The sequence below is a fragment of the Drosophila pseudoobscura genome, chromosome 2, assembly GCF_009870125.1.
Source record: "Drosophila pseudoobscura strain MV-25-SWS-2005 chromosome 2, UCI_Dpse_MV25, whole genome shotgun sequence".
NCBI classification, from domain to species: domain Eukaryota; kingdom Metazoa; phylum Arthropoda; class Insecta; order Diptera; family Drosophilidae; genus Drosophila; species Drosophila pseudoobscura.
In genome coordinates, this window is record NC_046679.1 from 13743259 (window position 1) to 13764852 (window position 21594).

At 45.6% G+C, this 21594-nt stretch overlaps 2 protein-coding genes across 2 annotated transcripts; both read left to right on the plus strand.

Annotated features, from left to right (window-relative positions):
• The first annotated feature begins 14890 nt into the window (after positions 1-14890).
• On the plus strand, positions 14891-17586 carry LOC4801624 (uncharacterized). Its single transcript, XM_001358646.3, has 2 exons — positions 14891-15479; positions 15534-17586. The coding sequence occupies exons 1-2, from the start codon at positions 15058-15060 to the stop codon at positions 17569-17571; spliced, it is 2460 nt and encodes an 819-aa protein (XP_001358683.2). The 5' UTR covers positions 14891-15057; the 3' UTR covers positions 17572-17586.
• Positions 17587-18045: 459 nt separating this feature from the next.
• On the plus strand, positions 18046-21051 carry LOC6897281 (uncharacterized). Its single transcript, XM_002137405.3, has 3 exons — positions 18046-18686; positions 18755-19007; positions 19067-21051. Exons 1-3 carry the CDS (start codon positions 18154-18156, stop codon positions 20960-20962), a joined length of 2682 nt encoding a protein of 893 aa, XP_002137441.2. The 5' UTR covers positions 18046-18153; the 3' UTR covers positions 20963-21051.
• Positions 21052-21594: the final 543 nt, after the last annotated feature.

Genomic DNA, 21594 nt, shown 5'->3' on the forward strand with positions numbered 1-21594 from the left:
TTGTGGCCAGAAATCGAAGAGATTCCATATGGATTGAAATAAATCAAGAGCTACACTTCACAGATGCCACAGGATTGAACAAGTGTTCCACTTCTTTGTGGACGCACATACACCGTTCCCTTAGAGATTATATTTCCGAGAACTTTCAGTCTCTCATTTTCTTGGAGCATTATTTTTCTGAGAAGTTCAGCAACTAAGGGGTTAGGGCGTTGGACTCTGTTTTGGGGCATAATTAAGATACCCTTAATGCCTCTCAGACTTTCGCTTTTGTTTCTGCTTTCCCGTAATCTGGCTTCCTGTTTTTTCCACTTTGGGTTCGGCGCTTCTTTTGTTCATCTTCGATTTGCTCGAGGCCATGCGATTGCGATTGCCACTGCGACTATTGGTGCTTTTCCGGCTTTTCCGAGTTTCTTTTGTGCTGCAATCATCGTGAAAATCCTGTGCTGTCGTTGACTGCGCCGAGAACGAACTTTCAAAGGTTACGCGCTTTTTTCGACCATTTGATTTGAGCGAATTTTAATTGAAACATTTGTAGGGCTGAAACCCAATTGAAGGGCGGTCGTTCCACGTGTCCCTTTCCCTATCTTTACCTCTCTCTTTCCCTGTCTTTTTCCGTTTCTAATTGTATTAGCCAGATTCATGTTAGATGGCTACGTGACAGGCATACCAAGCTGTCTTTATTCTTCAAAACGAAGGACGCCCAACGAAGCCAAGCTGAATTTTCCCTTTTATTACCATAATCGCTTCACAAAAAAAACCCCCAGACTACTCCGCAGGTACGGAGAGAGGGATATCTATACGTATATATATATATATAATGAGAGCAAGAGAAGGCCCCTGTTGTCTGATCCATCTGCTCGACTGACTGCCTAGGCTGCTTATTTGTTGCTTAAATAAACAGATTTCTCGTAATTGCTTTCGGAATTCAATTATTTGCCCCACAAAAAACCAACAAACCGAAAAAAAATTCTTTTCAACAAACATACAACAGCCATCAATGCCAAAAGCAACAACAAACAATTACAATTTTAGTGCAAACAAACTGGAAATGCAGGAAAAAAGTTCATTTGAAACTGAATTTGTTCAATTTAAAAACAGCATAAGTGAGCATTAAACAAATATTTGCCATCAATCGAAATCGAGTGTTGAACCTAAAGTTTTAATACTATGGGTTCGTTTGTGGGGTCGATGGAGACTGAGGAAATTGTTTGGCTTTTGGCTTACGTAACACATTTAATGGACGGGACATTCTAAGTTAAATATTTGCAGGCATATATAAACTCTGATGTGTAATAGGTTCTAAACGTTTAAACATATCTAAGAACGAGTACTTGCCAGTCTTATGTCTTTTAATTTGCTTAAATGCTTTCTTGGAAGAATACTTTAGTCATTTAAACCAAGGTTTTTTGTCCTCTTTTTATTTCTTTCTTGTCTTATACTTGATTCAAGTAAAGCTATTAAAAAGGTTGTTACATAAAATGGAAATCAATGCTTGATGAAATATTAACATTATTTCCTTTCTTTTATTCCCCCTCGTGGGCCAATTTATTCCCTTCTTTTAGCTTAGGCTATCGTAATTTAATAGGAAGGAAATTTAGCTTCAGTACTGGTTCTTCGAGGCACTTTTCCAAATTTCAGCGTTGATGCCTCTTATTTTTCCCATTAAATGCAAATTGTTCTACTTTTGATAACCATTTTTAATGGGTTGCCAAAGAAAAATCGAATGAATAATTGCTAGAGATGTTTAAGAATTTAAAATGAATATTTTATGCGAAGAGGAATTTTAAATATTGTTAGCATATCCATCGTATATCCAGCATTTCATTTGAGAGTAGATTTTTTCAGAGCTCTGTAATTCTTTAGCTTATCGTGTGCGCATTTTGTATGTATGGCATTTATGTTCAATTGGCAATCCTTTGAGCCCACTTTAAAATCTGCTTGCACACAATTTGTTTGGCTTTGCAATTGGTGCCGAACTTTTTGGCAAATATTTAAGACGAAAAAGTCAGGCGATGAATGTCAACATTTCGCATAAATTGCATGTTGAATGCCAGGCAGGGCGCCAATCGGTCGCTTTCCATTTTGGACATTTGGCACTGACATTGACTGGCTTAGATTGATTGATTGATTGATGGTTGTATGGATGGATGAATGGTCTGACTCCTGCCTTTGTTTGCATTGAATTCCGCTGGCTCGGTTTTAGTCAGTGCTCAGCTGAGATTGACAGAGCTCCTGGCTCCCAAGGACCAAGAACTATCAACAGTTGTTTGTCCACCGACCATACTGCTGTCCTTCCAATGTGCTGTACGTGAGATATATAATTTGGCATTTTTATGTGTTTACTTTGCTTTACGACTTTCTACAAATTCCTTCCGTTTCATCTTACACACAGTCTGTGCTGCCAGTATCTCTTCCTCCTTCTGTTTCCGGACCAGGCGCGTGTCATTTTGTAGCCTACTTTCGGTCTGAGCTGCCTTTGTGCTTGGCCAGCATTGCGTATACGCAATGTATACGCTACGTATGCCCCCGAAAATCGTTTTATTGCCACCAACGCTTGGCGTGCTAATTTATACGTTCGGGAGCTAAGAGCCGAGGCCAAAGTCGAGGCCGTAATTTAATGCCGCGCTCAGCCCCAGACACGCCTCAATGGATCATAAAAACACAATTTTAATCACAATTTCTTTTTTCGCTTACGCGCCAGGATTTGGGCTGGCTTTGGCTGCACAATCCATCAGACTACATAGGCAAATTACCAGAAAACCTCTCCATCTGGCGGGATGCTCAAAAAGAGGAGAGCGTTTCCTTCAATTTCGGAGGTCAAAGCGCAGCAGACTTGACCTACACCTTGACAGCCGGACATTTTGGCAGCATTCCAAGCACAAAGCGGATGAGGATATGTGGGAGGGTGATGTGAATGTGGTTACTGATGTGAACATGGATGCAATGAACTTGACATTTAACCTCTGCGTATACGCAATCTTTGACATTTGGCAACTTAAAGCACTTTCAACCGCCCCTAAGACTTTGGCCAGCAACTGGCATTTGATATTCATCTTCTCTGCGCTGCAGCCTCAGCCACCCCGCAGAAAGTTTCCTCTTTTTGACGTTGGGCGGTGTGGCGAAGAGTAGGGAAAACTTTTGCGCTGGAAAAACTTTGTGCAGTCGTTGCAACAATAACAAATGCCGGCAAAAGTTTAGACAGATTTCCCTGCCTCTTGTAGCCCACCTGCCGCCGCAGTCTGCAATTAAAATTATGTGCCATAGTCGCATTCAGCTCTTTGTTGCGCCGAAAGAGTTGCCCCTGCTGCAGCCCCATCCCCAGCCCCAGCAGCAGATCCAAAATGAACTCGACTTGGGCTTAGTGCCAGCTCTTTCAATTGCGGCAATTTAATTGGGAAACAAATTCAATTTCAAGCAAAACTTTCTCCACAAACGATGCCTGATGGCGGTCCCTGGAAGTCTGTCCGTTTGCATTCCGGTCTTCACTCAATATAACAATCATTAATTAATACCCACCTCCTTCTCGTTTTTCTTGTACTTTCTGACTCCGATCCTGGCTGACAAGTGGCAAGCGGCAAGCAGCAAGCAGAAAGCGGCCTGCTCAGCTTAAACAGCACTCAATCGATTTTATATGCCCGGCTATCACATGTAATGCATTTTAATTAAGAGGAAAGAAACCCCTGAGCCGTGCAACCGCCCACTACCCACCTCCCACTCTGTGACCCTGAGGCAGGCTGTTGCCGATGCCCACCCACTTCTTTGCCAAGGCCTCGCCCACGCCATCGCCCTCGCCCTCGCCCTCGCCCTCGCCTTGGGCCGGATCCTGCAGTTTGCAATTTTAAACCCAAATTGAATTACTCCATCGTCGTCGCTGTCGTCGTCGTTGGCGGTCTGGTCTGCTCTGGTGTGTCGCCCCAGGTTCCCCAAAGGCAGGCCTGAAAGCCCGCATATCTGATGCGGCTTTAAAAATGTCGCCTCTTAAGGTGGAAACAGTATGCGGGACTGTCGAGCCTCGAGTGTTAATTGATGCCAAGAATTCTAAGAATTTTCGACTGGAGTGTAGGAAGGGCTTAAGCAAGGAAGTGTCTGCTTAGGAGAGCTAGGAATTCTGTTATAAATTGTTATGGGAAAGCTCAAATGTGTCAGACTCTATTATTTTCGCCTCGATGAATAACACTTGGAAGTACAACAGCTGCAAACAAAAACATTTCAGCTCTTGCCACGCAATAAAATATGAATTCAGCAAAAATAGCACGCTCAAAATGATGAGGGAAAAATCAAATTAAATTTAATCCATATTAAGCTGAATAAAACCAATCAAACATGAAAAATATTTTGATTTGAGTACAATGATCAGAACAAAGAAATTTACTAATCGTTGGGGCGAAATGTTGCAATTGATTTATGTGGATTATTTGGTTTTGCTTTGGCACGTGAACAGTATACACACTCTGCTCTGTCCCCATTTTTCATTTAATTAATTGATAAATATTTTGGGGAAAACCAAAATGGAACGATAATAAAAGGTGACCCACAAGCACACCAGAACTTCAAACGTAATTTATTTGTTAAAATATTGTTTCTCTCCTGTTGCTGCTCCATGATTTTCCAATTAAAGTCGAGCTCGTACGGGTATCTGCTGCCGAAACTAAAAACGAAACCCCTGTCCAGTGGTTGCCCTCTGGTCCGTGTGCTCCTGACAGCTGGCTGCCTCCACCAGGCGGATGGGAGAATGGGGATGCTGATGGAAAGTGTCCTGCTAGAGCTGCGGGGCAACAATGCAGGCGTGAACATAAATTTCAAGCTTCAGTGAACCCCCAGCCCTGCCAACCCATCATCCCTGCTGGCAGCCCCTCCGCTACACTCCATTCCGCTCCGGTCCCTTCTCAATCCCCACTCAATCCTCAATCCTTGGCAGGCTGGATACGCCTGACATTGTCCTGGGGTCTGGGCCATGGCTAAAAGTGCCAAAGTTTATTATTAAATTATGTTGGCAAATAAAACTGTTGAAGGAAAATCAATTTTCGGAATTTCTCTCTGTTCTGTTTGGTTGAGAATTGTCCTTTGTCTCTCTCTTTCTGTTGCTCTCTTGTTCTCTTTCTTTCTCAATGTGTGCGTGTGTGTGTGTGTGTGTGACCGAGTGAACCCTACTAATCAAATTAAGTTTATTTTTAAAAAAACGTTTCATTCAGCCCAAAAAACCAAACTCCTTGGGGAGCCCGTGCCCCCGAAACCAAACCCTTTTCGATGCTGGTAATCGAATATTTTAGCCATCGTTAACAGCTCTTCAACTCGCTGGTCGAGTCCACAAATAGCTGTTAACCCCAAAATCGATTCCCGATATATGAAGAGGTATATATAGACTATATACCCATACAGAGCCCCATTCAAGAGATTTTTGAAGAACTAAAATAGCGTGAATGTTTCGTTTAGCAAAATGAATGCTGGAATACTCGTTCTCCCATTGAATAGGCAAATTCCACTGAGCGAGCGACAAAGACAGAAAGAATCAATGAAAGAGACAGGTATATCCAGAAAGAGAGAGAGATAGAATGAGACACACAGCGCAGAGGCTGACAGCTTTCTTTATAGAATTACTTCTGGCGCAATAACTTTTCCAACTGAACGAGCCGCTGATGGAGCACACTCGCTTCGCTCTCTCTCCTCTCTCTCTCTCTCTTTCTCTGTCTCTTTATGCTTCTCTGTGCCCCTCTCTTTCTCCCTTTTATTTGCTTTCTCTCTCTGTGTGAGGCTTCTCCTGTGTATTTCATCCTCTTTCATTCCATTCATTGATTTGCCTTTTGCCTTGGCCAACTAGTGCAGAACGTACGACCTGACCAGCCACCAGCGACCAGCAGACATGAGCCATTTCCTCATTTTCCTTCTTTTGGCCCACTCCACTCCCATTAACCCTCTAACGGCCAAGTGCCATTGACTGACCCCAGGATAAAAATAGTTTGTGGGTAATTTCCCTTTTCTTTTAAGGATACCCTCAAGCCGAACTAATGTTAATTATTTTTATTTCTTATTAAATGCTTACTAACACTTAAGCATCTTTCTTTCGGCAAGAGAAGTATATATACTTCTCCTTAATTATATTCTTGACTCAAATAGCTACTGTGCAGGGCACCCTTATCATGGTCACTTATGGTAATTACTATATTTTCTTATGAAGGTTAAAGTGTGGTTGGAGCACGTGTTTTAGCCTAATTTGTTTTATTTTGTTTTGGCATAATCCTTGAGCTTGATTTGGCTGTAATTATATTACGTTATGGTTTCCTGATTAATGAACGGATAACAAAATAAAAACGTCGTCATTAATATCGAGGGAAAAAATGGGATATAGACTTCACTGTTATACAATTTTTGAATTCGAATTAATATGCGACGCCCCCAGGTAGTAATCCACGAGCTCGTCGATGTCTTCATGGTGTTCTGGTATTTTTTGTCCATCAGGTGTTAAGAGTAACACACCTGCATTGGGAAATGGTCGTTGATGCAGCTGTTCCTGCTGCGTCAGGGCGTTCCTTGCTCCGGGTAAGTGGCCGTGCGGCTAACCACTCGAGTGTCCCATCATCCTGTCCACTGTCCCAGGATAAGACAACAGCCAAACAAATGGCGGCTGGTCCGCTAACGGCTGTGGCATCTTGGATTGGCTGTGCCACCGATGGGGCTAGGGATGTGGATGTGGATGTGGATGTCGATGTCGAAGTGCCGCGGGGCCACTCAGCAATGATTAATTACACTTAATTGTAATTTATGCGCTACAGGAGTAGGATCAAAAGAGCAGAGTAGAGCAGCAGGAGGCCCATTCTTTTGCATTAGTAGAGGGACTCCTCTGTCTGGCAGAAAAGACACTTTATTGAAATCTAGGCCTCCTCATCAGTCTCCTGCTCTGTCCCTTTTGTAGCGCTAATTGGCTATTAAGCTGGCGGAATTTTTAGAGCGTTTACTGCTGATTCACATTTTCATTAGCTGGGGCTTAGACGTCCTGGCTTTTGAACCACACAAATTGCCGAGAGATGGGGTGTAGGAATGCCTCCCGCTGCTGGCTAGCGGAGTGGACCCTCGCTCTGTCTCTGGCAGGACACTGATATCAATCATGATGGCTGCTTGACTTTCCTTTCCTTAAAGATCCCCATTAATCAAGCGGAGTTGTGGTCCTTGGGAAATGTTTATGTGATGACTTCTTGCTCCATACATTTGTCAGACTTCATTTGTGGCCTTCTCCAATGGCCAATCTAATTGTCAAATAGTTAATAATTTGCCATTTTCTAAATAAGTTTGTTCCCTGTCAAATGAACTATTGAACCATTTCCCACAATGCAATATTTCGGTGGGAACAAACTTGTGGAAATTTTTTTGATTGCTCTCCACTTTGTTGTGTCCGGCAGTGTTCAATAATCATTATGGAAAAGTTAGCTCCGAAGTTTTTCAAGCAGTTCAATACGCTCTGAGTGCCCCCCGCTGTCTAATTAGATCAGTTTCGGTGCAACAGAGAAATGGAAAAGTGCAAGGGAAGGAAGGAAGAAAGCTTCCAACTTAAATGAAGCTGAACGGGCCACTCGACAGCCAGTTGCGCCGTTTTCTTCTTCTGGAACTCCCGAGTACTCATTCGAGTACTGGTACTCGCATAAAAATTACGAGGCTTCCACACTTTTACGAGCTTCGTCAGCATTGAGGAGGAAAATGGAAGAACTGCTGACATAGATTCCGCTCAAATATTTCGCACTACTTTTCATTTTACGATGGCACGCAATGAAAAGTGAAATGGTAAAATGTTTTTCACTCCCACCCGCATTCCCACTGGCTTTTTTTCAGTTTTTCTTTTGTTTACTTAATATTTGGTCCGCCCTTTTCTTTTTCGCTTCGTATTTTGTTTGGTTTTTTGGCGAAGAGTTTCTGTTGTTGCAGCGAAAATAAAAGCGGAGCAGTGCAAACAATGCACTGAGTGATTGCCGTGAAACAGGCTGCGATTCTTGCCTGACACGCCCGCCATCTGCATAGTCCCCATTCATTCATCCTCGGATCCATCCAACCAACCATCCATCCATCCATCCATCCATACATGATCCATGTATAGCCTCAGCCAGGCTCTGGCTCTGGGCCTTTCCCAACACTTTTGTTTACACGCATAAATAAATTCTGGCAAATATGTTTTCAGTAGAATACAAAAAGTGCAAAGAGGCAAACAGCAAGCAGCAAATGGCTGCACAAATTGTTCCCACTGCCCGGCTTAAAGATTCGCATAAATAAACTATGAATCTTGATGGTGAAAATTCTGAAAATGCCCAAATATCGAATCATTTATTGCAACCACAGACAGGCCTTCAAAAGCACTCTAAACTGTATCCGAAAAGGCTTAAATGCTTCACGAGATGCTTCGAGGCAATTGCTGACAATCAAGGATTTATCTCTTCAAAAAACGCTCTTGCAGAAAGTGGAAACAATATGTCAAAGAGAATATCGATTGCATTGCTGGTGGAAACATTTGCGTTCATTCTGGCTTTAAAAACAAAAGAAACTTTTTATTTGTGGATATATCGTATAGCAAAGAAACGTGCATTTATATAATCCAAAATGTATAAGCTGTGAATATCCCAGCTACAAGTGTTACGTACATAAAAAATATGGAAATATTTCAGGATATTATCTCTACTTTTATCCACAACCGTCTTTGTCCTCTGGATGAGTGTCGTCGCAATCATCAAATTATCTAATGGACCTCGTGCCGCCACCAACTTCCTCTTTCCTTCCTCCTTTCTGGTCAGCAAAGTGAATGGAAGCCACTTAGTCGTCTGTTCCTCTGGCACTGCAGCTGACAGCTGGCTTTCCTGCATTAAGCGCTAAAAACTGTCAAGTTCTGTGCAAGTTTCCTACAGCTCTTCCATAGTGGTGTAGGTGGTGCAGCAGCAGCCTTCATGGACTTGTGGCAACATTTTTTAGGCAGCAATGAAACTTTGGCTCTGGCATCGGGAAGATAACATGTCACAGAATGGCTGACATGCTCGAATATGAGAGCAGTCAGAGCGGAAACGAGTGTATCTGTTGGTGGTTCCGTTCTGTCGATGTGCAATAGTTTAATGGCAACACAATTGACACAAAAGCTGACACATTCCTACATCTAAAACGAACTGAACTGAAATGAACCGAGGCTGAGCTGCTAGATGATATCCCCCGTGGCTCAGAAATGCATTTCCGCATTATATGTCAGGTGGGGGAAACATCCGCCGGATGCGGCAGTGCCACATTTTTATACCGAGCATGGCAGCGATTGGAGGAAAATGCCAACAGGAAAGCCAGAAACATCCCACATTAGTCAGTGGAACATATCTGATAACTTGTGAATTATTAATTATCAAACATTATCTGACGTTTCTCAGAGGCAGCCCCACCCACATATCACGCACACTGAAACCCCGAAACACTGAAACACAGAGAAACTGAAACTCAAACTGATACTCAAAGAGACTCAGCCATGGGAATTCCGTACCTATACTTTACTAATACTAGTTATGTTGTACCTTAAGGTGATTGCGTTGTGTAAACTGTACTTTCCCCTCCCGTAGGCGGTAACCTGAATTATGTAAATAACAAGCGAAGATTGTGTGCACTCACCCGAATGAATATCAAACCAAAGAACTATCAATTGGGGGGAAAGCCCAAAACCAACATAGAGTCTAAGCAAATTAAAGCGGAAGCGGAAACAAAAACTACAACATGTTTTAGATATTAGCTAAATGGCAAAGTCTTGTATCGAAGGACGAAACTAAATAAAGATGTGTATGTAATGTACGAGTATGTATGTAAGGCTCTTTTGTACCTCTTGCTCTCCCACTTTCGAATTTACTAAGGATCGATCCCTTGAAAGCGCTAAGTGAAACTTGAACGTTTGTCTAGCTCTAAGTAAACTTAAACCCAACCTAAACAACTTGCAATCCTGCATACACGAGTATATACTATATATATTTATGGACATATGTGTGTATGTGAATACCAAGTATCTAGAAAATTGAACGAGCCATTTGGGAGCAGATAGTACTCGTACTCTACTCGCTATCCTGCTCCTGCTCCTGTTCTGTGGGTGTTTAAATCTAAGAGTTAAGCTACAATTATGCTGAAAGCATTTAATAGTCTAAACAAGAACAACATACAAATACAATACTGGTAATCCGAATAGACACAAATTAACTTGTAAATTATTGAATCTCATCCCACACATACACATGCATACATACGAGTATTCGTAAATCAGAAATCTGAAATCAGAAAGCATAAACCAAATCTGTAGTCGAAAATTGTAGTTCATTGTTACTGTCTAGAGATATAAATAAAGTATGAATTAAACTATAAATAAATGAATCAGTAAATCAGTAAATAGTTCAATGTGTGTGCGTTATGTAGCCCCACAGCCCAATAAAATGGTTAAAGGTTAAAGGAACATTCCAAAGAATTAGCCGTAAATGTGTCTGTGTATAATCTGTATATGTTAAGGTCAAGAACACCTGGTGTACTCCTAACTTAAGTTGTGACCTCTCCAACCTGCACCTGGCTCTTTCTTGTGCTTCACCTGTTCTGTATAAATTAATAAGCTCTGATCTAAGTTTATCCCCAGAAAATACCTAGCAAAGTGAGAAATACTTAAATAAATACTGAAAAATATTGATAAGCATGAATTTGGCTTTTAGTTAATTGCATTTCCAGCCTCCCCTCATCGATCGCATCGCCTCGGGTTTCTTTTGCAAAACTGAAAAATGTACGAATATTCAATGAAAAAGAAATTTCCAATTTGATTCAATTATCGCAGCAGTCTCTCTGTCATGTCGCATCTCCATTGGGTTTCTAGACCAGGTAAGTGCTAGCATTTTTCCAAAATTAAATTCCCACCCCGGCAACGTGTAGATATATCGACATGTCAGTGTCCAGGTTTCTGCCTCTGCGGCAGAGAATAGTGATGGGATTCCTGGCGCAGCATGTGCAAGGAATTTCGAGTTCATTAAAAGAGAATTTTCCGGAATTCAATAACACAAACACCAATACACACAGGACCGCAAACGAATATTATTTGTTTGGTTTGGGATTTTTCCTAGCCCGCTCTCCACTGTGTGTAGGTGTGTGTATGTTTCTGGGTCTAAGGATGCACAGGCGAGCAAACAAACAGGCACAAACATGCACAAGAACGTTCATTCTCGCCTTGTCGGGCCAGAAGTTTTAATTTCCGCTTTGCGGTCGCCTGCAGATAGTCAGAAGCCATCGATGGTACCAGCTAAAATTGTCCCTCTTCGTAAGCTGATGCTAAACGAAACATTTTTCACCGACAGCTAATGGCAACGTGGAAGCAAATGGTATAGCTATATTCTGAGCATTATACAAACGATTTGTGGGAAAAAATCCCACTGCAATGCACCCCCGATACAAATTGTGTGGAAAAAGAGCACGTCCTATTCAATTGGTTCCTTCCAGCGGCGAAAAATCATTGTCAGAGATGCATTTTGAAATGTTACCGAATGAAAGGTGCTAAATTTATGCGACGGCGAAAAATGTATCTTGTGAGAGCATCTTTTGAATTATCAACTCCCACTTTTGCATGCAATACTATGTCAAGCGGCGGATGTAATTTAACTTTATGTTGGGAAAAATACGGGATCCTTAACAATAGCGGCCTCCTCAAAGCCGGAGGACTAAGCAAAATGAAGTTCAAATTCGAATAAATATTCAATTATTTGACTCTACCTGGAGTTTGCTTTTTTCGATTTTTTCTTCCACTTTTAACGCTTAAGAGAGTTTCGCACAAAGATATGGGACGGGAGACAGACAGTCGAGTCAATATTGAAATTTGCTTGAATATAATGCTGCTTCCCGGCAGATATGTACATCCCTACATACGAGTGTGTTGTGGGTATACAAATGATATTGAAGCATCTGGCAAAGGCCAAATAAAAAATAGATGAACCCACTTGCCTTTTCCCCCACATGTGAGGTGAGGAGGGGCAAGATGTGTGTGTGTGGAGCAGACAAACATCCTTGAGGCAGTCAGGCCAGAAAAGCGAGGGGGAGCCACAAGCTAGGCCATTAAAATGAGCAAAAATTGTCATAAAAATCCCAACCTTTTGCTTATCTGCAAAGGGCAGAAAAATACCAAAATTGAAGTCAAATTCTAATCAGGCAAAGCGAAGCTTGACAGCCAAAAAGGTACGAGTATTAGCCCAAGTAAGTCCTGAATGGATATGCTTTCAGAAGAGATGGAAGCGATACCTTAAAGAAAATCAATATTGGGCGCAATGCAGCTTAAAGTTCTGGGAGCCGGAAAATCTGCAGCGGAAAAAGAACAGAGCAGGCGTTGCTTTGGCTTAGAAAGCCTACCATCCGCCATGATGTAACACTTTGGGTAGAACGAGTAAGTTCTCAGTCTCTCAAAGACCAGAACCATCTCACTTCCATTTTCAGCATTCGCAGATTTATTGGATAGCAGAATTCCAACCTCCAACTCCAGCTGCAGCTGTGAGGGATTTGCCAGCATATTTCAAACGCATTTAATGGCAGTGCTCATTTGTCTACCAGCAGGAGAAGCAGCAGAAGCAGCACCAGAGGCAGCCACATCAGCAATGCTCTTAGACAGAATCAGTGGGTTAGATGCAGCCACAGGCACCGCCACCCAAAAGAGCAGGAGGCGAAGAGGAGCGAAGAGGTGCCATACGCCATGTGCCTTGTACTTGTGGCGTATACGTAACGTGCGAAAACCGAACAAAAGCGCCCAAAAAAGCATTTCGAAATGCACACTCGCACTCTCCCTCTTACCAATTACGATTACTTGTGGGAATGGTATGTGGTTGTGACCCCTCTGCCACTGTCAGGGCCATGGCCGAAAGAGAATTGGAATAAGTTTTGCGAGCTTGCAACTGTTTTATTGTTTATCCAAAAGGATTCATTAAACTCTACTTATGGCCAACATGCTTCGGGCCATATCACACTGTCCCATTCACACACACAGAAAGACAAAAACAGAGTTAGAGGAGTTAGAGAGAGCTTTGTGTCTGTAAGAAATTCTAATTGGTTTGGTTTTTTGGCTTAGCAAAGTGCTTGGCATTTGTTTTGAGTCCAGACATTAATTTGGCAAAGCAATTAAATTGCTGCCCGAATGAAGATGTGGAATTTGTGGCACAAATATGCAAATGAATGGGGACAAAGTGCATTGGAAAACTCACTCAAAAGTGATTCAGCAAATCAGTTATGCAATCCAAGGCTGGATATTAGACACATCAGCAATTTGGTCCACCACTCGATGGCCATTCAGTCTTCAAATTCTGACCAGAGACAATCTCCATGGGGAATTCTGGGGGCCACTCGATTGATACTCGATCGAAACTCTGACAATGTCGAAAATTGTTTTGCAATTGCTTTACATGACAAAATGGCCAACTAATTAAGAAGCCATTAATGCAACGTTTTCGATCAGAGGAAAGCCAATTGTGCCGCACGAAAATGTTGGCCAGCACTCTCCCGTTGCCATTTTCACACGTTTTGTGGGCGAACACATTTATGCAAAGTCGGGCTAAAATTTTGCTGCAATCAAAGGAGGATATTTTCTGGCACAAAAGGGTGTATACCCTTACAAATGTTTCAACATTTTGAATGGATATGGTTAGAATGTACCGATTAGACTATGAGCCCGAATATGCCTATCTAGGCATTCAGTAATGTGATGTGAGTGATTTAAGAGACGAATAACAGCCCAAGCAATAGTAAAGAACTCTTAGTTTCAAGCCAACTTTGGATGATTACCAATCGCTTCAAGGATTTCTTACATGTAGGATACTAAAGCTTGGTGCTGGTAGTGTATGCTGGATCATCCCCTCTCCATCGACGATCTCTGCCTTCGGTTAGAGTATCGTTAGGTCCCAACTAGTTTTGGATAATTTATGCACGAGTGGTTTCCACTTGGCCAGCAGAAACCGGCCAAACACTCGACAAACCAAACATATACATAGAAACGAAATGCGCCCATGGAACCAATTTGATATTGTTTGGTCACCATCCCCTCGAGCCACCATCCTCCCCCTAATCGGGCAGCCCCCCCTGGACACCCACCCACTTGGCTGCACTAATTTGTATCCAATTAAATCGGCTTAGTTAGTCGGGGAGAGTCTATTCTGTTTTGCTCTCCTCTCTTCCCTCGAAAATCGTTTTCGTTTTGTGGTTCAGCATTTTTGGGGATATTTTCCAATGTTTCCTCTGCAACACCTCCCTCCTATCAACACCAGCCCCAGCCCCTTTGCAAATTTAAATACTTTGATGAGGGGAGACGGGAGTGGAGAGTTGCAGGCTGCCAGAAAACCGATAGGCGTCGCCTTAATGCGCGAAATTTAATTAAAATTGAACTTAATTTAGATAAGCATGTGAGCGGGCTGATATGATAAATTGTGGCACACTTTAGTGGGCGTGGCAGTGGCATGCCTTGCGTGCTTAGCCGCTTTCAAAACCTGTACACTGAGGCAACACTTCGGGGATATTGTAAGAGGGTAAGATATGTTTTCTTAGTTTCCGAACACATTTTCGCCCAGTGCAGTGGTAACCCGAGGTAATAAATTTCTAAAGGTTCAACATAGGGGTGAAACTAAGGGAGTAAAAGTAGCCCCTAGCCAAGGGCTTAGGGTAATGCCCTCTCCGGTGCAACAGGCTAAAGAGTGTCCTGGAAGGGTCTGCTCCAAGTAATTAGAATAACATTTTTTTCGCCTTGGCCAAGAGCCAGACACCCTCTACACTCTGCAGTGTCCTGTGGCGCCAGAGAGCAAGAGGTCACCGAAGGTCAGCGCTGGTAATGAAGCTTTCGATTTGGGTTTCCCACAGGATGACAGGCACTTGGGTTTGAATCTTCGACATTAAAGTCATTCAATACATTTCAGATTATTTTCTTTTCATTATGTTTTACAGTTTTACTCTTAGACACTTTTAAGGAATGCATTAAAATTGAGGAAAAAGCTTTCCACTTACTTTTCTAGTTGAAATATTTTTAATTTGCCGACGAAATTTTCCATTGAGTCACATACGACAGCAGCCATGGCAGTCAACTTCCTGTGCGACATAGTCGTGAGCCACTTGGAGCTGCCCCATGACGACATCAGCGAACCCAAGCATCTTCAGGTGTCCATGCACTTTGGCAAGGTGCCCCTTACCCTCACCTCCAGCTGCATCAACGTCCGTGAGTTCCCGGCCGGAAGTCAGACCGACTTCATAGACAACCCCAAATCGTTGCGGCAGACTCTGGCGGCCAATGGGCTTCCCATCACCGTTCGCCTTGCCGGCAGGACTCTGGGCACCGGCAAGGTACAGTTCCCCGATGACTTCACGGACCGCATCGACAACCCCATGAGCGACTTGATGTACGGCGGCTCCTGCAGCCTGCTACGCAATAATGAAATCATCGGCGTCTTGGAAATCATGCTGCGCCTCACCATCAAATGCGAGGATCCACCCATAGAGTAAGTATTGGAGGGAAGGGCTCAAAGGATATTCAGCTCAATGTCATTCCTTAGACCCAACACAGGCAGCAAGAGACGTCCCTCCTGTGTCAATCTGGGTCCAACCATCAACCAGCAGGATATCATGTTCATGGTAGGATCCGCCGAACCGTGTGAGATTCCCTCGGATCCGTGCGACGACCACCTGGAGGCCGAGCCGGGCGATGAGCAGCTCCAATGGGATCTCTCGCGTTACCGCAGCCGGAACTCGAGGATCGACTATGATGAACCCGAACCGCAGGAGAAGCCCTGTCTTGGACACCTGCGCCAGCTTACAGACAAGTATGCGGGAATCATTCAGTCGGTGGCCGATAGTGTCAAAGACCTGAAGCCATCGCCCTGTATTGTGCGTCCAGTCAAAGAGGATTCACCCTGCCGGGTGTCCTTCGATCAGCAAAAAAAACGCACGATTCCCGTGCCAATGGGCGATACGGAAGAGTTTGGCATCAAGCCTATCCGATTCTGCCCCGTTTGTCTGCACGCCATGTCCTGGCTGCCCAAGTTCGCCGCATGCCCCAACTGCGGCACGAAGCCCATGCCTGTGACGGAGAAGCGGCACACAGGGGAGCTGACAGCGGATATGATCATTGAGGAGCAGCTGCGAAAGCGAAACACTTTGTCAGGAGACGAGGACTTCTGCAAGGATCCCTGCGATAAGAAATTGCAGGAGACGGACGGTGACGGATGCAAGCCCTGTCGCTGCACCTGCACAAGCGGAAAAATGTGCGTTCGCTGCCGCATACGAAAGCTCTGCGAGGACGTATTCCAGCCACGTGAAAGCGCCAAGGAGGCCAAGGCCAAGGAGTGCCCTAAGCCGCAGACGGGTGAGGACTTCTGCGTGATCACCAATCCACCGGAGAACTGTCGTCCCTACCTCACCCGAGTCTTCTCCGAACTTATCAATCTCTATCAGATCGACGAATCGCGGAAGGCCGCCGAGCTGCAAGCGCGCTGCACTCAGTCCCATCTGATAATGCCCTCCAATAGACGGTCAGAGCAAGGGCAGGAGGCCCCGGTGAGCGGGGGTGCTGGGATCTCTCTGGGTGACAGGGGGGCCCCAAAAAAGGCTGGCCACAAAACTTGCCTGTCCAGCGATAGAGCCGTCCCCCGGCGGCACGGCTGGGGCTGGATGAACACCGATGAGGCTCGCAAGTATGGCTGGCGTCCCGGTGTTATTGCGCGGTCCACCAGCAGAGTGATGAAGTTCTTCCTGGATCAAGAAGCGCAGCGGAGCGCGTTCAGCGTCTGCCAGGAGCTAGCGGAGAAGAACAATGAGATGGAGAAACAAAACCAGTCCGTGCTCAACGTGTGCAAGCGAAACCACGAGATCTTCGTGACGCTGCGGCCGCTCAACACCTTGGGAATGGAGCAGCATCCTATCACCTTCAAGATAGTCAAGAGCGAGCTGGCCCTAGCTCTGAGCGATCTCAAGCGTAGCCTCAAGGCCAAGGGCTTCGTCAAGTGCACCTGCCACCAGACGCTGATGATGTGCACATGTCGAAGTCCGCGGGAGAAGCGACTCCTAGAACGAGCCATCTACAAGGAGTGCCGGCGCCGCGTAATAGCCCCCTGTGCCGACCACCTGGTCCTCACGGACACCAGCGACAGCGAGATGGAGTTCGACTTCAACGTCACGCCTCCCGCAGGCACCGAGCAGCCGTACAGGCTACCCAAAGCTCGCAGCGGAAACCGAGGCACACAGACCAGCAAAAAGGACCGAGAGCCGCCTTCCCCACTCTATCCCATCCAGCAAAATCCCTACTGGCGCTCCTTCGACTGCGGCGTGGGCGATCGTTACATGGGCACTGCCTTTGGCGGCAATGGGGAAAACGTCTTCGAAGACGGCGTCTTCGGCTACATGGGCGGGGGCCAGCACGGCGAACCTCCATCCCGTCGGAGTCCGAGAATCTGGGGCACAAGTCCAGGCGCTCCTATGCGCCTTGGCATTGGTCGCAGCGCGGATAACAACAATCGATTTAGTGGCACAGCCTGGCGTGGACTAGCCCGAAGAGTACTAACAAAAATGCGAAATGGGGCAAAGAATATAAAATAAACAGTGAATAGTAGATAAATAAGAAAGAAGGTTTTTTTATACCCAATATTCAAGAAAAGTGTTGGGGTGTAATAGATTTGTGCGGAAAGTGGATGAAGCTAGAGCAACCAAATGTTGTATCCAGACTCCTGTGATATCACACTGTTCAAGGGCGCCATCCACAATTTTGAATATACGAGAGAACTAAGCACAGAACTATAGAGAATGACTGATCGGATTATTATTATAGCCAGAAAGAACAAATCAATCTGAAGGGACTACACTACGCCGTCCACGCACCAACTCATTTTCTATCTCTCGCTCTCACACACCCTTTTTCATGAATGTGTGCGCCTTCTGGCGAAGGAGAGCCATACTGCCTGCATACATATGTAGAGTCTCGGCCGTAGCTGCGACCCACACCCTCTCGGTTTGTTAATCATAAAAGTTGATGCCCATTCGAATCATCGAAGTAGTCGAACTACAAATAGGCTAGGTTAGGTTATGTTAACCCTGACGGCCCTGAACTACAAATAACATACTTACAAAATTTTACAAATAGTATTTGAACAAATTATGAAGTAAACAAAATTTTTAATCACCATGGCAAAGAAGAAGGAACGAAAATCCAAGTCCCGCTCAACGACGTTAGTACCTGCGCCCGAGCCACCGGCTGAGGCCGTGCCAGTTGAGAAACCAAGGCCCACGATGAAGGAGCCACCACCGACATTTATTTTTGACGTCGTGGTGACCAATTTGGAGGCACAGGGCGTAGAAATAACCGACCCCAAGGGGCTGGCGATCGATGTGAACTTCAATCGCACGCCTTTGACCCTCACCTCGAGCCGGATCAATGTGAACGAGTTCAAGCCGGGCAGCGGCACCGAGTTCCAGACGGAGCCCAATGCCTTACGCAAAACTCTCGAGGAATGCGGCATGACATTCGTGGTAAAGTACAATGATCGCGCTGTGGGCAGCGGACAGACATCCTTCCCTACCATGGTCACAGAGCTTATCGAACGAGAGATGAGTGACATCATCCATGTGGACACGTGCGTTTTGTCTAAAGGGGGAGAGCCGGCTGGTAGGCTGGAGGTCCTCTGCCGCCTTGTCATCCGCTGCAATGAGCAGCCGAAGTACGTAAAGAGTCCTTTCCCCCATAGTGATCCAGACCTAGTAAATTGCTTCTTCCAAATATCCGCAGGGTAGGGGAGAGCGAATGCCAGCGGAACATGGACAAAAGCATCAATCCGCAGGACATAATGTTCGTTATGGGCGAATCCCAGCACTGTCCCAGTCCTTGCGATCCCTGCCTAGATGCCATGGATTCAGAGCCGGGTGACGAGCGTCTGCGCCTGGATCTGCAGCGATATCACAGTCAGAAGGCCGGCACCTTTAATCCCAACAAACTGACGACGGACAAACTATCTGGAATTCCGGCTTGCTGTGAACTGAAGGTGGGTGCGAGGTAAGATCAGAGCTCCCATTGATAATACTATCTTTTAAACCTTTGCAGAAAATGGCCGTGGAGTATGAGCAGCTAATAGACTCCATAACCAGGTCCACGGGCTGCGCGCCACCACCAAAGCCGCCTTGTCGGAACCCGGATGAGTTTGATATGAGTCCTTGTCGTGACACACACATGCCCGTGGATCTGAAAATGCCAGGAGAGCCCCATCTGCCCTGCTTTTCGTATCTGCCGACTCGTCAGGAACAGAAGCCCGACTTTTGCGATCAGAACCATATACCAATGCCCATTGCAGACTGCGACGGAAAGAAGCCGGAGATCAAGCCCATCCGTTTCTGTCCCGTGTGCCTGACCAACATGTCCTGGATGCCAAAATTTGCGTCCTGCCCAAAGTGTGGCATCAAGCCGATGCCCGTGGTAGATGACCGGCACAAGGAGAAGAAATTGACGGCCGACCAGATACTGCTCGAGTTCCTCGGCAAGCCACCGGCCACGATCGACGATTACTGCGTGGATCCTTGCGAAAAGGCAGTCAAGGACAAGGACAACGATGCAGGTGGCACTGACGAGTGTCCTCCCTGCCGCTGCACTTGCAAATTCGGGAAGCTCTGTGCCCACTGTCGCATCCGGAAACTATGCGCAGACATCTTCCAGACGAACCAAGTCCAGGCCAAGTGTCCCAAGGTGGAGCCGCAGCCGCCCGAAGACTTTTGCGTCGTTAACAAGTCGAGTAACGAGGACTGCGGACCCCATCTGGCCAAGGTTTTCTCTGAGCTACGCGACATCTACGACATCAAGGACAATAAAAGGATATACGAGTTCGATGAGAACTGCGAAGTGAAGAAAATCATGGAGCCGAAGACGTCGGGCAAAGATGATGACAAGAATATCCGCAAGGCACAGACGATGAAGAAGTCTCTCTACAGCCCAGGCCCCAAGCTCCCCTTCAACACTCGCACCGTGACTGGCCGCCACAAATACTGCGTTCGCCAGCAAGGAGGAGTGCCCAGAGACCACGGCTGGTCATGGAACAAGAGCTATGAAGCCTGCGAGATGGGCTGGCGACCCGGCGCCATCCGGCGGCCCATCGTACAGCTGATGAAGTTTTTTCTCCTAGACAAACAAGAGTCGGCCTTTAAGAAGTGCAAGGATGCTGAGGCCGAGGAACTGGCCAAGGAGCTACAGCAGCCGGTGCTCAATGTCTGCAAGAAGAACGGGGAGATCTTTATCACCCTCCGGCCGTTGGGCACGCTCGGGATGCGGCAGAAGCCCATCATCTTCCGGGTGGTTAAGAGTGAGCTGGCCGTGGCGCTGCGGAAGATCAAACGGATTCTCAAGGAAAAGGGCTTCAGAAAGTGCACCTGCCACCAGACGCTAATGATGTGCACCTGCCGCAACACCCTAGAGAAGAAGCAGCTGGCTTCCGCCCTTGACAAGCAGTGCCAGCGCCACTGCATAGCCCCTTGTGCCGACCATCTGGTCCTGACGGACACCAGCGAGAGCGAAATGGAGTTCGACTTTAATGTCACGCCTCCCGCAGGCACCGAGCAGCCTCAGAGGCAACCCAAAGCTCGCAGTGGAAACCGAGGCACACAGACCAGCAAAAAGGACCGAGAGCCGCCTTCCCCACTCTATCCCATCCAGCAGAATCCCTACTATCGCTCCTTCGACTGCGGCGTGGGTGATCGTTACATGGGCACTGCCTTTGGCCGCAATGGGGAAACCGTCTTCGAGGACGGCGTCTTCGGCTACATGGGCGGGGGGCAGCACGGCGAACCTCCATCCCGTCGGAGTCCGAGAATCTGGGGGACAAGTCCAGGCGCTCCTATGCGCCTTGGCATTGGTCGCAGCGCGGATAACAACAAACGATTTAGTGGCACAGCCTGGCGTGGACTAGCCCGAAGAGTACTAACAAAAATGCGAAATGAGGCAAAGATTCAGTAGATTTTATGTTGTTTTAATTAGTTATTAATGGCATTAACTATACATAGTATGTAGTAGATAATACAAATATATGTACTTTCTAATAGTGATCGAACTTGTTTCGAATGCGCTCCAGGAAACATTTACATACGTCGTTTCTTGGCTATAATTTATACTGGTTTCACGAATTAATCCGCGGTGCTCTGCTTTCTCTGAATCGCAGAACCATACCTAATGGTGACGTCGCATCACCCACATTTTGAACACGCTCTCTCGGCTCTCAGAGAGACAAATGGTAAAAACAGATATCAAACGGTTCTGTACGTTTGGATGCATACTGACAGACGGATGGTCCTCAAAAGAGATTAGATGTGAAAACGGTGTCACCTTCTATCTAAATTTATCTCTTTGTAGACGCCAATAGAAGACATGATAAAAATATATGAAATATCTTTAGAGCTATTAGAAGCTAGTGCTCCGCGCATTAACTCTTTCGTTTTGATTACCTTCAAAGAAAAACGAAGTCCACCCAAATTTATAAGCTGCAGCTCCTATTTTTTCGCAGAATCACTTTAGAAAAACTGCATAAATGCATAAATGCATAAATGCATAAATAAATCCAGTGCAATGCACAAATTTCGTATGCTACGATC

Bases quoted from the DNA above. Each gene is read 5' to 3' on its own strand.
- LOC4801624 (XM_001358646.3), top strand. From the start codon at position 15,058: ATGGCAGTCAACTTCCTGTGCGACATAGTCGTGAGCCACTTGGAGCTG. The intron at 15,480-15,533 runs GTAAGTATTGGA...GTCATTCCTTAG, and splicing joins TGCGAGGATCCACCCATAGA to ACCCAACACAGGCAGCAAGA.
- LOC6897281 (XM_002137405.3), top strand. From the start codon at position 18,154: ATGGCAAAGAAGAAGGAACGAAAATCCAAGTCCCGCTCAACGACGTTA. The intron at 18,687-18,754 runs GTACGTAAAGAG...AAATATCCGCAG, and splicing joins CGCTGCAATGAGCAGCCGAA to GGTAGGGGAGAGCGAATGCC. The intron at 19,008-19,066 runs GTGGGTGCGAGG...AAACCTTTGCAG, and splicing joins CGGCTTGCTGTGAACTGAAG to AAAATGGCCGTGGAGTATGA.